Source organism: Anomaloglossus baeobatrachus, chromosome 5 (genome assembly GCF_048569485.1).
Source record: "Anomaloglossus baeobatrachus isolate aAnoBae1 chromosome 5, aAnoBae1.hap1, whole genome shotgun sequence".
In the NCBI taxonomy this organism is placed as follows: Eukaryota; Metazoa; Chordata; class Amphibia; order Anura; family Aromobatidae; genus Anomaloglossus; species Anomaloglossus baeobatrachus.
The window spans coordinates 564,757,850-564,772,698 of record NC_134357.1 but is presented as its reverse complement, the minus strand read 5'-3'; the positions used below and the strand labels follow the sequence as shown (position 1 = coordinate 564,772,698).

The window sequence follows — 14,849 nt, the reverse complement described above, 5'->3', positions numbered from 1 at the left end:
CACTGCTTAGCGCTGGCTCCTTGCTCTCCTAGCTACAGTACACATCGGGTTAATTAACCCGATGTGTACAGCAGCTACATGTGCAGAGAGCCGGAGCCGGCAGCACAGGCAGCGTGAGAGCTGCGGAGGCTGGTAACTAAGGTAAATATCGGGTAACCACCTTGGTTACCCGATGTTTATCTTGGTTACAGCTTACCGCAGCTGCCAGACGCCGGCTCCTGCTCCCTGCTCACTTCATTTGTCGCTCTCTCGCTGTCACACACAGCGATCTGTGTGTCACAGTGGGAGAGCGCCTTTGAAGAAAACGAACCAGGGCTGTGTGTAACGAGCAGCGATCTCGCAGCAGGGGCCAGATCGCTGCTCAGTGTCACACACAGCGAGATCGCTGATGAGGTCACTGCTGCGTCACAAAAAGCGTGACTCAGCAGCGATCTCGGCAGCGAGCTCACTGTGTGTGAAGCACCCCTTAGGAACGCTCCCAGATGTCTTGTGATATGCACACAGATTCCAGGAAGTGGGAGGAGGAGAAGCCCACTTGGAGGAGAGGCAGGGATGCCAGGCAGCATTGGACGGACCTGGCCACAGTGGTGAGTCAGAGCGTGTCCCTGCAGGAGAGCAAGGAGTGCAGGGATGCAACTTTACACAGTCCTTCTCTTCTACTCCCGTGCTTCATAGACCTGAGGTTAACAAGCAATTGTTTCTGTAAGTAGATGCTTCATCTGCTGGGGCTAGGGCAGTTCTCACACAGAAGTCTTTTTATGGGCGAATAGTAACTTGCGGTTTCTTCTTCAAGGTCTTCTCCAAAGAGCAATTATTCAAATGGTGAAAGTGAGTTTTTGGCTACCCAGTTGGCATTGGAAGAGTGGCTTTACCTATTTGATTGCATCATTTTCTGCAGCTTTTTACGAATGTACACCATGACGACTGGGTTAAACTGTTGCCTTGGGCTGAGTTTTTGTATAATAACCATGCAGGTGAGGCTTCAGCAAATTCTTTATTCTTCAGCGTTTATGGACTACAGCCAAATGTTTTTCCCGTGTCTACAGTACTACTTTAGGCATTGCGATGCTTTCCCTAAAGAATTTTCCAAGATGGGGGAGGAAACCAAAGCCACGCTTGAAGAGGCATCCAAACGGATGAAAAGACATGCGGACAAGAGACGTTTGGATTCACCATAATTTCATACAGGAAATAGGGTGTGGCTCTCCTCAAGATAGATCTGTCTCAAGGTGCCTTTTTGCAAGCTGGGCCCTTGCTTTATTAGTCCCTTTGAGGTCATCAAGCCAATCAATGCTTTGTCCAACAAGCTGAAGCTCCCTCCCTCACTACATGTGCCTAACTGCTTCCACATGACCCTTCTTAAGCCAGTAGTTCTGAGCCACTTCTTCAAGAATCCTTGTATCATGCCTTCGCCTGTCAGCTCAGAGGATGTCTTTGAAGTTAAGAACTACTTGGCTGAGAAGAAAGTCAGGGGGAAGACCATATTCCTGGTAGATTGGAAGGGATTTTATCCTGAGAAAACATCTTGGGAATCCAGGGAGAATACTAATGACCCTCTTCTTCTGAAGAGATTCCTTTCTAGCCTGGAGAGGAGTGGGGTACTGTAACACTACCGGCATCCTTGCAATCCACGCAGTTGAGATGCCAAAGCGGTTACCGCCTGCCCGTCCAGCTGCTCCCAGGGCCTGAGCATGTAACACAGGCCTCCTGGGAGAACACTAAGGGTGCGAGCTCACGCACTCCCCACCGCTTAACCCCTTCACCACCCAGCAATTTGCCATTTTCGTTTTTTAATCCCTTTCTTCCAAGAGCTTTAATTTTTAAACAACGCTATTAATTCTGCCCCATATTGTACTGAAAAATGGGAAAAAAATTCCAAGTGCGGTGAAATTGCAAAAAAACTGCAATTGCACATTTTTCTTGTTTATTTACTTTGTTCACTATATGGAAAAACTGACCTGGCATTTTGATTCCCGAGGTCAGTACGAGTTTGTAGATACCAAACATGTAGAGTTTTACTTTTATCTAAGTGGTGAAAAAAAATCAGAAATTTGTCCAAAAAAAGAATTACGCTTTTGTTGCCAGTTTCTGAGACCCATACTGTTCCCATTTTTTCAGATCTGGGGCTCAGTGACGGATTATTTTTTGCGTCTTGAGCTGGTGTTTTTAATTATACTATTCTTGCATAGATGAAATGTTTTGATTGCCTGATATTGCATTTTAAAGCAATGTTGCAGCGACCAAAAAAACGGAATTTTGTCGTTGAGAAATTTTCTCGCTACGCCATTTACTGATCAAACTAATTGATTCGATATTTTGATCGGGCATTTCTGGAAGTGGCGATACCAAATGTGTTGTTGTTTGTTCATTGTTTTATTCTCAGTGGGGCAAAAGGGAGGTGATTTGAACCTTTTAGGTTTTCTTGATCTTTTAAAACTTTTTTTCTTTCCAAAATTTTTTTATTTGTTTTACTAGGCCCCAACTTTATAATTGTTCACGCTGATCGCTTCTGAGGATCAGAGCGATGCTTCAGTACAAATGCTGTGATCCTGTCAGTGCCAGCGCTCTGCCAGCATTCATAGGAAGTGAGTCATCACAGTGACATGAGTTTGACAGCGCAATCTAAGGGGTTAACAGATGTGAGTGGATCTTGTTAGCTGCACATGTCTGCTAATCATATCATCAGACATGTGCGGGGATTACCATGGTAACTGTGGGGAGGTGACCTAGGATGTACAAATACGTCTTAGGCCTCCTTCACACGTCCGTGCAAAACACACGTTTTGCACAGTCTGTGGTGTAGGTGCGTATGTGTGTGCGTGTGTCCAGCATGTGCTGTCAGTGTGCTATCCGTACGACATCCGCATAGCACACAGACAGCATAAACGTCTACACCGTGTGCAGAATTATTAGGCAAGTTGTGTTTTAGAGGATTTTTTTATTATTGATCAACAACTATGTTCTCAATCAACCCAAAAGACTCATAAATATCAAAGCTTAATATTTTTGGAAGTTGGAGTGGGTTTTTTTAGATTTGGCTATCTTAGACCCGCAACACACATCCGTTTTTTTTGTACGTGTGCGGTACGTATTTGCACGTACCGGAGACACGTACACACGGAGACCCATGTTATTCAATGGTAGATGGCACACACACGTAAAATCACACGGAATGTGTGTCCGTGTGATAAGTACGTGTGTGCGCTTTTCTGCACGGACGACATGTCCGTTTTTGGCCGGCAGCACGCAGGCACGGACCCGCTAAAGTCTATGGGTCCGTGCCTGCACGGACCGCACACGGAGTATGTCCATGTTCAGCACGTTTCGTGCGTGTGCGTTTTTACGCTAGCGATCTTATTTTTATTTTTTTTTAAATTAAATTCAGTATACTTACCTTTTTTTCTGCTATTCTCAGTCATACTTACATTGGCGCTCGGTTTTTTTCTTCCCCCGGCTCATACCGCTCCCCGATCACCAGCGCGGCGAGGAACAGCTGTGCAGAGAATACGCGGCAACAATTACTTTGAATATGCCGGCCGCTCATTAATCAATCTCGTATTCCCTGCTTTCCCCACCCACAGACGCCTGTGATTGATTGCAGTCAGACACACCCCCCACGCTGAGTGACAGCTGTCTCACTGCACCCAATCACAGCAGCCGGTGGGCGTGTCTATACTGTGCAGTAAAATAAATAAATAAATAATTAAAAAATCCGGCGTGCGGTTCCCCCCAATTTTAATACCAGCCAGATAAAGCCATACGGCTGAAGGCTGGTATTCTCAGGATGGGGAGCCCCACTTTATGGGGAGCCCCCCAGCCTAACAATATCAGTCAGCAGCTGCCCAGAATTGCCGCATACATTATATGCGACAGTTCTGGGACTGTACCCGGCTCTTCCCGATTTGCCCTGGTGCATTGGCATTCGGGGTAATAAGGAGTTTTTGGCAGCCCATAGCTGCCAATAAATCCTAGATTAATCATGTCAGGCGTCTCCCCGAGATACCTTCCATGATTAATCTGTAAGTGACAGTAAATAAACACACACACCCGAACAATCCTTTATTAGAAAAAAAAACACTAACAAATTGCCTTGTTCACCAATTTAATAAGCCCGAAAAAGCCCTCCATGTCCGGCGTAATCCAGGATGGTCCAGCGTCGCTTCCAGCTGTGCTGCATGAAGGTGGCCGGAGCTGCAGAAGACACCGCCGCTCCTGTCACCTCCACGCAGCTAATGAAGGGAATAGCGCGATCAGCTGAGCTGTCACTGAGGTTACTCGCGGCCAACGCTGAATACAGCTGATCGCGCTATTCCCTTCATTAGCTGCGGGCTTATTAAATTGGTGAACAAGGCAATTTGTTAGTGTTTTTTTTTCTAATAAAGGATTGTTCGGGTGTGTGTGTTTATTTACTGTCACTTACAGATTAATCATGGAAGGTATCTCGGGGAGACGCCTGACATGATTAATCTAGGATTTATTGGCAGCTATGGGCTGCCAAAAACTCCTTATTACCCCGAATGCCAATGCACCAGGGCAAATCGGGAACAGCCGGGTACAGTCCCAGAACTGTTGCATATAATGTATGCGGCAATTCTGGGCGGCTGCTGACTGATATTGTTAGGCTGGGGGGCTCCTCATAACGTGGGGCTCCCCATCCTGAGAATACCAGCCTTCAGCCTTATGGCTTTATCTGGCTGGTATTAATTTTGGGGGGACCGTACGCCGGTTTTTTTTAATTATTTATTTATTTGTTTTACTGCACATTATAGATACGCCCACCGGCTGCTGTGATTGGGTGCAGTGAGACAGCTGTCACTCAGCGTGGGGGGGCGTGTCTGACTGCAACCAATCACAGGCGTCTGTGGGTGGGGAAAGCAGGGAATACGAGATTGATTAATGAGCGGCCGGCATATTCAAAGTAATTATTGCCACGTATTCTCTGCACAGCTGTTCCTCGCCGCGCTGGTGATCGGGGAGCGGTAAGTATGAGAGAGGTCTGCTCACTTCAGTCACTTGGGGGATTAGCGGTCACTGGTGAATCCTTCACAGGTGACCGCTAATCAGTACGCGGCACACAGACAGAGCCGCGGCATGATAATGAAGTCGGGTGAAGTTCACCCGAGTTCATTCTCATCGCGCAACTCTGTCTGCTGTCAGCCGACATGTATCAACGACATTGTGCAACACTCAAACGGACATTCCACACGGACATTCCACATACACATACACAGGCATTTTACACACAAACACGGACATTTTACACGTACACACGGCTCGCATACGCCATCACACGGATGCCATACGTACCGGAGAAACACCCCAAAAAAACGGAACACGGACCCGAAAAACGGACCGTGTCACACGGACGTTTTTTATGCGGAAGTGTGTTTTAGGCCTTAGGAGGATATCTGTTTTGCATATTACTGTGCAGAATTATTAGGCAACTTAATATAAAACAAATATATTCCAATCTCACTTGTTTATTTTCACCAGGTAAACCAATATAACTGCACAAAATTTAGAAATAAACATTTCTGACATGCAAAAACAAACCCCCCCAAAAATTTGTGACCAATATAACCACCTTTCTTTATGATGACACTCAACAGCCTACTATACATAGATTCTGTCAGTTGCTTGATCTGTTTATGATCAACATTGTGTGCAGCAGCCACCACAGCCTCCAGACACTGTTCCGACAGGTGTACTGTTTTCCCTTCCTGTAGAGGGAATTTTATGAGGGACATTTTATGAGGCACAACAGGTTCTCTATGGGGTTTAGATTAGGTGAACAAGGGGGCTATGTCATTATTTTTTCATCTTTTAGACCTTTACTGGACAGCGTGGAGTAGTTGGATGCATGTTATGGAGCATTGTCCTGCATGAAAATCATGTTTTTCTTGAACGATACCGACGTCTTCCTGTACTACTGCTTGAAGAAGTTGTCTTCCAGAAACTGGCAGTAGGTCTGAGAGTTGAGCTTCACTCCATCCTCAACCCGAAAAGGTCCCACAAGTTCATCTGATACCAGCCCATACCAGTACCCCACCTCCACCTTGCTGGCGTCTCAGTCGGAGTGGAGCTCTCTGCCATTTACTGATCCAGCCTCTGGCCCATCCATCTGGCCCATCAAGAGTCCCTCTCATTTCATCAGCCCATAAAACCTTTGAAAAATCAGTCTTAAGATATTTCTTAGCCCAGTCTTGACATTTTATCTAAGGTTTCTTGTTCAAAGGTGGTCGTTTTTCAGCCTTGGCCATGTCCCGAAGTCTGGCACACTTTGTGCTTTTTGATACTCCAGTAACGTTGCAGCTCTGAAATATGGCCAAACTGGTGGCAAATGGTATCTTGGCAGCTTCACGCTTGATTTTCCTCAATTCATGGGTAGTTATTTTGCGCCTCTCTTGCCCAACACGCTTCTTGCGACCCTGTTGGGTATTTGCCATGAAACCCTTGATTGTTCGGTGATCACGCTTCAAAAGTTTAGCAATTTCAAGACTGCTGCATCCCTCTGCAAGACATCTCACAATTTTGGACATTTCAGAGCCCGTCAAATCTCTTTTCTGACCCATTTTGCCAAAGGAAAGGAAGTTGCCTAATAATTAAGCACAACTTATATAGGGTGTTGATGTCCTTAAACCACCCCCCTCTTCATTACAGAGATACACATCACCTGATTTACTTAATTGGTAGTTGGCTCTCAAGCCTATACAGCTTGTAGTAGGACAACATGTATAAAAATTATCATGTGATCAAAATACTCATTTGCCTAATAATTCTGCACACTGTGTATACTTACCTGTATATGGTGCTGAAGTCTCTGACGCTGCTATTTCTGGTCCTCGGTGCAGTGAATATGCAATGAGCATAATGAGCGGGGGTCGGAAGCAAGTGACAGCAGCGCTGGAGACATCAGTGGTGGAGACAGGTTAGTGTAGAAAAGCATTTTACTTCACAGACCTGTGTTTTTGCCGGTATGTGTCAGACTGATGTCACATGGAGCATATCAGCGTTCGGTCCGTGTGACATCCGTGCTGCTGGAGAAAAACGGACATGTCTATGTGTGGAGCACATAGACACACATATGCTCCACACGGATACACGGTCCATGGAAAAACACGCATGTGTGCGCAGACCTATTGATTTTAATGTGTCTATGTGTGTCCGTGTCTCCGGTACATGTGAAAACAGACGACACACAAATGTGTGAATGAGGCCTGAGGTCGTGAAGGGTTCGGAGGCGCAGTGTGCGCTCTCTGAAAGTGTCCACAGCCAATGGTTGGAGGACACTAAGTATTTTATACACTTTATTTTTGGGAAGTGCCTCAGCAACTTCAGCATTGTCGGATTCCTCACCTGATAGTTGTCAGGTCCCTCTGACCTTGTGCCCAAAGCCAAACCTGTCCAGGCTGCCTAAACAACGGCTCTGCTCCGTACACACACACGACTCCGCTCCGCACAGATTGTATACACGACTCTTCTCCGTATACGTCAAACAGATGCGGCTCCGCTCCATACATGTTATACATCCATGTGGTACACACACGGAGCTGCTCCGTACACCTCCTACACACAAGGCTCCGCTCCGTACACCTCGTACACACACGGAGCTGCTCCGTACACCTCCTACACACACGGCTCCTCTCCGTACACATTGTACACACACGGCTCCGCTACGTACACGTCGTACATGTGCCGCCCCAGTGGCAGCAGCCGGGCTGCTCGGATCCGAGTTCTCGGTGGCTCAAGGGTCTCCGGACCCGGGGGTCATGCGGCCTCTCAAATGACGGGGGATATTTACAGGGTATTGTTATAGAGTTCGTGATGCCACCCGTGGTACACTGTAACTAGAGGGGATACCACCGCTGCTGTTGGGGAGTACCTGGGGTGATGACGGGGGGCATCCAAGTGTTGGGACCCTCCACGGGTAGGGGGGATGCCCCGGAACTCGGTGTGAGGTATAGGCCGTGGGAAGCAGGGGTCACTTGCGTACTCACTCAGTCCATTAAGCTGACATCGAAAACTGGATAAACCAAATCTCTGGACACCGCTGCCGCTGAGGGGAGCTAGTTTGGGTCCCGTCCAAAATGGTGTTGCCTGGTGATCCTTGACCTGCCTCCTGTCACTAAGTTTACTTCTTTTGTGGTCCCGGTAGTGTAAAACTTGCCGAGTCCCGCTCCCCACTATGGCTAAGTGTGGGAGCTTGCTCTCAGGGTTCACACTTGTGGTTTTCAGAACCGTTTTGAGTGGAAAGTCCTATCTCCCTCGTTGCGCTAGTACCCCAATTTTGGAGCGGTTGGGAATGGATCTTGAAGGCTCTGTTCTCCACGGGTAAATTATCGGGTTGCCTGAAGCTACTCCCCGACCTAGGGTCCACGTACCCCGTTGTGCCTTGGTCCCAGCCCGGTGATGGTGCAAGGTCGCCGGCTGTCCTCCTCGACAGAGCCGTGCCCCTTGCCACGATCCCTTGCGACCGGGGGTCCACTCCTCTAGGCCCAGACCACCGTCTGACACCTAGACAGTTTTCGACGGGAGTCCCCGCTCCCAACCTCCTCAGAGCTCCTTACAGCTCGAGGGCTACTTCCAAACTCACTATTGACTACACTCCTCACCTCCCCTTCCCTGACCCCCTCAGGTGGGCGACTCTATTCCACTTAAGCCATCCACTGGCGTGTCTGGTGGGCTTGGTGCAGGGTGTTTCTAGGTCTTTTGATTAGCTGATGTAGGCAAGACCATATGGTTAGGAACCCATAACCAAGAGGGAGGTGATTATTGCACGGTAGGGTAGATTGTGTAATACCCTGTGACCACCTGATAGTCCAGGGGCGTCATATACACACATGGCTCCGCTCCATACACCTCGTACACACACGGCTCCGCTCCATACACCTCGTACACACACGGCTCCGCTCCATACACCTCGTCCACACACGGCTCCGCTCCATACACCTCGTCCACACACGGCTCCGCTCCGTACACCTCGTACACACACGGCTCCGCTCCGTACACATTGTACACACACGGCTCCGCTCCGTACACATTGTACACACAAGGCTCCGCTCTATACACGACGTACACACACGGCTCCGCTCCATACACCTCATACACACACGGCTCTGCTCCGTACACCTCGTACACACACGGCTCCGCTCCGTACACCTCGTACACACACGGCTCCGCTCCGTACACATTGTACACACAAGGCTCCGCTCTATACACGACGTACACACACGGCTCCGCTCCATACACCTCATACACACACGGCTCTGCTACATACACCTCGTACACACACGGCTCCGCTCCGTACACATTGTACACACAAGGCTCCGCTCCATACACCTCATACACACACGGCTCCGCTCCGTACACCTCATACACACACGGCTCTGCTACATCCACACTGTAAACCCTTCCTGACCCCACACATAAACTCCCCCTCATCCAGCACCATGACACCCAGCACAGCAGAGCCCTGCATACACTGAGGAGCTGATCATGTGACCCCTGACTCCTCCCCTCCATGTGACATCATCACAGGTCCTGGAAGCACAGAGCAGCCATATATCTAGTGTGCGGCTCTGCAGGTGGAGGTGTGTGGAGATTCCCCATTACTGGGCTCAGGCTCCATACACATTAGATGCTGGGGGAGAACAGTCGCTCTATAGAAGAGGATTCTCCTGATTGCCCCGTGAAGGATGGATATGGACAGGGACAAGATGGCGGAGAGGATGTTACACCTCACCCTAGAGATCCTCTTCCGGCTTACTGGAGAGGTGAGAGATTCTGATGACGTCACATTACACCATTCTTATCTATGGGAATAACAGATGGACAGAACTGGAGAGGTGAGGACTCTGGAAATGTCTGGAGTGAGATTTCTTACTGTGTCTCTCCATAACCAGGATTACACAGTAGTGAAGAAGACCTCTAGTGAGCGCTGTCAGGCCCCTGTGTCTGAGGGATGGGGAAGACCCCTGAGCCCAATCACGGGGCCTCCACCTCACCCCCCGATACATGAGGACATCAATGACCAGAAGATCCTAGAACTCACCTACAAGATGATTGAGCTGCTGACTGGAGAGGTGACACTGCTGGGAATGCTGGGACATTATACAGTAACGCTATGAAGGGATCGGGGGTGACGGTATCATTGTATGTGTCAGGTTCCTATAAGGTGTCAGGACGTCACCGTCTATTTCTCCATGGAGGAGTGGGAGTATTTAGAAGGACACAAAGATCTGTACAAGGACGTCATGATGGAGGTTCCCCAGCCCCTCACATCACCAGGTAATAGACAGGACTAAATACACACGGCCTATAATTATCTGTATGTAAGGAATGAATTCAGTCCCTGTATGTGTCTCCTTCAGGTCTATCCAGTAAGAGGACAACACCAGAGAGATGTCCCCGTCCTCTTCTCCCACAGGACTGTAAACAAGAAGATCCCGATGTTCCTCAGGATCATCAGGTAGATGGAGAGAAGGTGCCATGAAATCTCCTATGATGTGCGGACGGCTGTGAAGGTCTTGTGCTCAGTCTTGTTTTATCCTCCAGTATTATATGTGTTATACTTGTGTAATGAGAGCGGTGGAGATGGCAGGATTAGAGCTGATCATAGATGGGACTTCTCCATCTGTCTGTGACTTTTACAATGTTTGTTTCAGGGTGAAGATCTGACCCATATTAATACTACAGAGACATATGTGAGGGGTGATGAGCGGAGTAAAGAGGAGATTCCTACAGATAACCGCCCAGGTGAGTAGTGACCACTAAATGCAGAGAAGTCACAGATTCTTCTCATTCAGCAGCTGCTACAATGTGTGACTAAAGGCCGCTTTACACACTGCGATATCGGTACCGATATCGCTAGTGTGAGTACCCGCCCCCGTCTGTTGTGCAACACAGGCAAGCTGCCCGTGTCGCACAACATCGCCCAGAGCCGTCACACATACTTACCTGCCAAGCGACGTCGCCGTGACCGGCGAACCGCCTCCTTTCTAAGGGGGCGGTTCGTTCAGCGTCACAGCAGCGTCACTGAACCGTCGCCCAATAGCAGCGGAGGGGCGGACATGAGCGGGACGTAACATCCCGCCCACCTCCTTCCTTCTGCATAGCGGCCGGGAGGCAGGTAAGGTGAGCTTCCTCGTTCCTGCGGTGTCACACGGAGCGATGTGTGCTGCCGCAGGAACGAGGAACAACTTCGTTACTGCTGCAGTAACGATATTTGAGAATGGACCCCCATGTCACCAATGAGCGATTTTGCACGTTTTTTGCGACGATGCAAAATCGCTCATAGGTGTCACACGCAACGGCATCGCTAATGCGGCCGGATGTGCGTCACAAATTCCGTGACCCCAACGACTTAGCATTAGCGATGTCGTACTGTGTAAAGCCCCCTTTAGGCGAAGGAACAAAACTTATCCTAACAATAAGGTGTAAGGCTATGTGCGCACGTTTGCGTAATTTCACTGCACTGCAGCATAAATGCATGCGTCTTGCATCCCCAGCTATGAAGATTGTGCATAATCCATCTGCACGTTGCGTTTGAGAACGCAGCGATTTGCATGCTGAAATTTTGATCCAAATCGCTGCACTCAAAAAAGTAGCATGTCACTTATTTTGTGCACTTTGGATGCTGCTCCCGCTCTGTCTATGGGAGAGGCAGCATCCAGAGCGCATGAAATCGGCATCTATTCTGCAGACACACTGCATCCATTAAGCAGTGTTTCTGCAGCGATTTGAAGCACACATGTGCTGCCAAATCGCTGCAGATTTTTCAGCATGGACACTACGCAACGTGTGCACGTAGCTTAAGGGGTTTCCTGTACATCCTAGACACGAGGAATGTGCAGTTTATAGACGTATGCTTTTTGAGTTTTCTTTTCATCATGTAAAAAATGTTATCAGTAATAATCATTTCCGAGCTTTTTGTACCTTTTTAATGTTGCCCATAATCTGTGTAAAATAATTGAGAAACAAACTTAAATCTGAGCGCAAAAATAAAGAGCTAACATAATGTGGTTTCAGAAATCTGCACACCTTAAATTTAAGGTCTCGTGTTTTTTTATTTTTGTATTAATAATAGTGATTATGAAATCAAGTATTTTTAATACAAAATTAAATTCACAGTTTTAGTTTTTATTTAATTCTAGTTTTACTGAAGCACTGGGGGCTGCCAAGCTGAATTTGCTGTGAGTAATGACAGTTACTCACCACCTTTATGGCAGCGCCCAGGGCATTGGGTCTGATAATCGGACTCCGACCCCTATACATAACATAGGAGAGCCCCCTGCTGTGACCTGGAGATGCACCCTGGGCTGTCCAGATCACAGCAGAGGGAGGAGATCGGCGCCATGTTTGTGGAGCTCACAGCCTATGCTGTGTGCGCCACTTTCTCCCTGTCACCCACCGGGATGGATGGGGTGACTGCCAGTGCTGAACAGCGGTGATTGCACCGTAACTGATCCTGGCGTGCTGCTCCCCACTCTGCCGCTCACCCCCCGCACTCTACCGCTCACCCACCCGCACTCTGCCGGTCACCCACTCCCCCACTCCGCTCACTCCCCTGCCACTCACCCCCCACCCCACGTATGCTCACCTCCGGGCCTGCGCTGCTCCCTGCTATGTACTGTGATCGCTAACAGGACAGGCTGCCGGGGGCGCAGGTCTGAGGTGAGTGCATGCAGCTGGGAGCGGTGAGCATGGCGTGACATCTGTAGTGCAGTGCCGCTCAGGCTGCAGATCACCCCTCCTCGCCCCATGTCACCTCAGACCTCCAATCTCGGCTGACAGCACAGTATATGGGGACGCGGGATTCAGCGGGGCATAGGGATACAGTGTGGCGCGGGATACAGTGGAGCACTATGCATCTGGCCTTAGTGACACTTTAGACATATTAGGATCATTTTGCGGCCACCAACAAAATGGCTCCGCACTGTGATCCTAAACTTCATTCTCTCTTATCCTGTTGGAAACCCCCAGATTGGGAGGGGGAGCTGTGACATCACTCACAGGAGAGCAGATTCTGCCTACTGTTACTGCAGCTGTAATGTGAGCTAGTTTTACAGTAAGATTTCAGCAGCTGCTCCCCCTAGTGTTTAAAGGTTATCGTCAAAAAAAAAAAAAAATAATAATAACTAAAAAAATGTAAAGTAATAATGTTTAAATGTTTTGTTTAAATATTATTATTTATTTATTTTTTTTTTAATTGTGGAAAATATAAAAAAAAAATAAAAAGTTTGATATTTTCCACTGTTAAACACTAGGGGAGCAGCTTCTGAAATCCTACAGAAATTCCACTGTATAAAAAGCTCAGATTACAGCCTGCCGTAAAGTGGGTGGAGTCTGCTCTCCTGTGTGTGATGGCACGCCTCCCTCCTCCTAATCTGAGTGTTTACAACAGATAACAGAGAATGACATGTAAGGACACAATGCACAGCCATTTTCCTGGTGACCAGAAATGTCTTAAGTGTCACCAAGGACAGCAGGAGTATCACACAGGAGAGAATTAGATACACCGCTCGGCAGACAGTATCACACAACATAGGATTAGATACACAGCCCTGCAGACAGTATTACACGATAGGATTAGATACACAGCTCAGCAGACAGTATCACTCGATAGGATTAGATACACAGCCCTGCAGACAGTATCACACAACATAGGATTAGATACACAGCCCTGCAGACAGTATTACACGATAGGATTAGATACACAGCTCAGCAGACAGTATCACTCGATAGGATTAGATACACAGCCCTGCAGACAGTATCACACAGGATAGGATTAGATACACAGCCCTGCAGACAGTATTACACGATAGGATTACATACACAGCCGTGCAGACAGTATCACACAGGAGAGGATTAGATACACGGCTCAGCAGACAGTATCACACAGGATAGGATTAGATACACAACCCTGCAGACAGTATCACCGGTACACACACAGGTACTCACATGCAGTGGGGTGCACACACACACACACACAGCAGCGGAGGGCAGAGCGGGGACTTGGGAGAACGGAGAGAGGGGAGTGTTATTGGAGACGGTAACGGCGGTGGGAGGGGCGGCGTCAGTAGCTGGGGCAGAGCAGGGGCTGGGGAGAACGGAGGGATGGGATATCATCGGAGACAGTAACGAGGGGAGGGGAGGCGGCCCGTACTCGCACATCCCGGCAGGTGACCGGGGTAAAGTGGAGCAAACAGCACACGCTGTGAGCTCCACAATAATGGCGCTGAACTCCTCCCTCTGCTGTGTCCTGGACAGCCCAGGGGGCGCGTCCAGGTCACAGCAGATGCCCACTGTAACGTACTTCATGGGTTCGGAGCCCGACTATCAGAGTCTATGCACAGGGGCTGCCATAAAGGAAGGAGTTACTTTCGTTACACAGACAGCAAAACCAGCATGGCAGCCCCCAGTGCCTCCAGTAAAATAAGAATTACATAAAAACTAAATAAGCTGCGATTTTCATTTTGTGTTAGAAATACTTGATTTCATAATCACTATTTTTAATACAAAAATAAAAAACCGCGATACCTTCCCTGTAAGAGTGGAAAATATCAAACGTTTAATTTTTCTTTTTTTATATATTTTTCTCAATTTAAAAACATTATTATTTAAACCTAAAATTAAATCATTAATACTGTATACAAATTGTCTCTCCAGTAAAGGAGACAAACTCTAGCACAGCGCCACCTATTGGAAGTAGCGATCCTAAAAGTCACAAGTGGATTTTCGACAATCCTTTGCAATATGACTCAGGATATATAAGCCAGATCAGAATCCCAATTTGCAGACACGGTGTTTCGGGGTGCTTGCCCCTCGTCAGTGCAAAGTATGGGGGTGTC

At 48.2% G+C, this 14,849-nt stretch overlaps 1 protein-coding gene across 1 annotated transcript in view; it reads left to right on the top strand.

Annotated features, from left to right (window-relative positions):
- LOC142313030 (uncharacterized) overlaps nt 1–14,849 on the top strand; it is a 248,965-nt gene that overhangs the window by 171,103 nt on the left and 63,013 nt on the right. Inside the window, 4 exon segments of the mRNA XM_075352016.1 lie at nt 794–828; nt 1,365–1,598; nt 10,376–10,468; nt 10,665–10,755. Of these exon segments, the coding sequence (XP_075208131.1) occupies nt 794–828; nt 1,365–1,598; nt 10,376–10,468; nt 10,665–10,755 (453 nt within the window).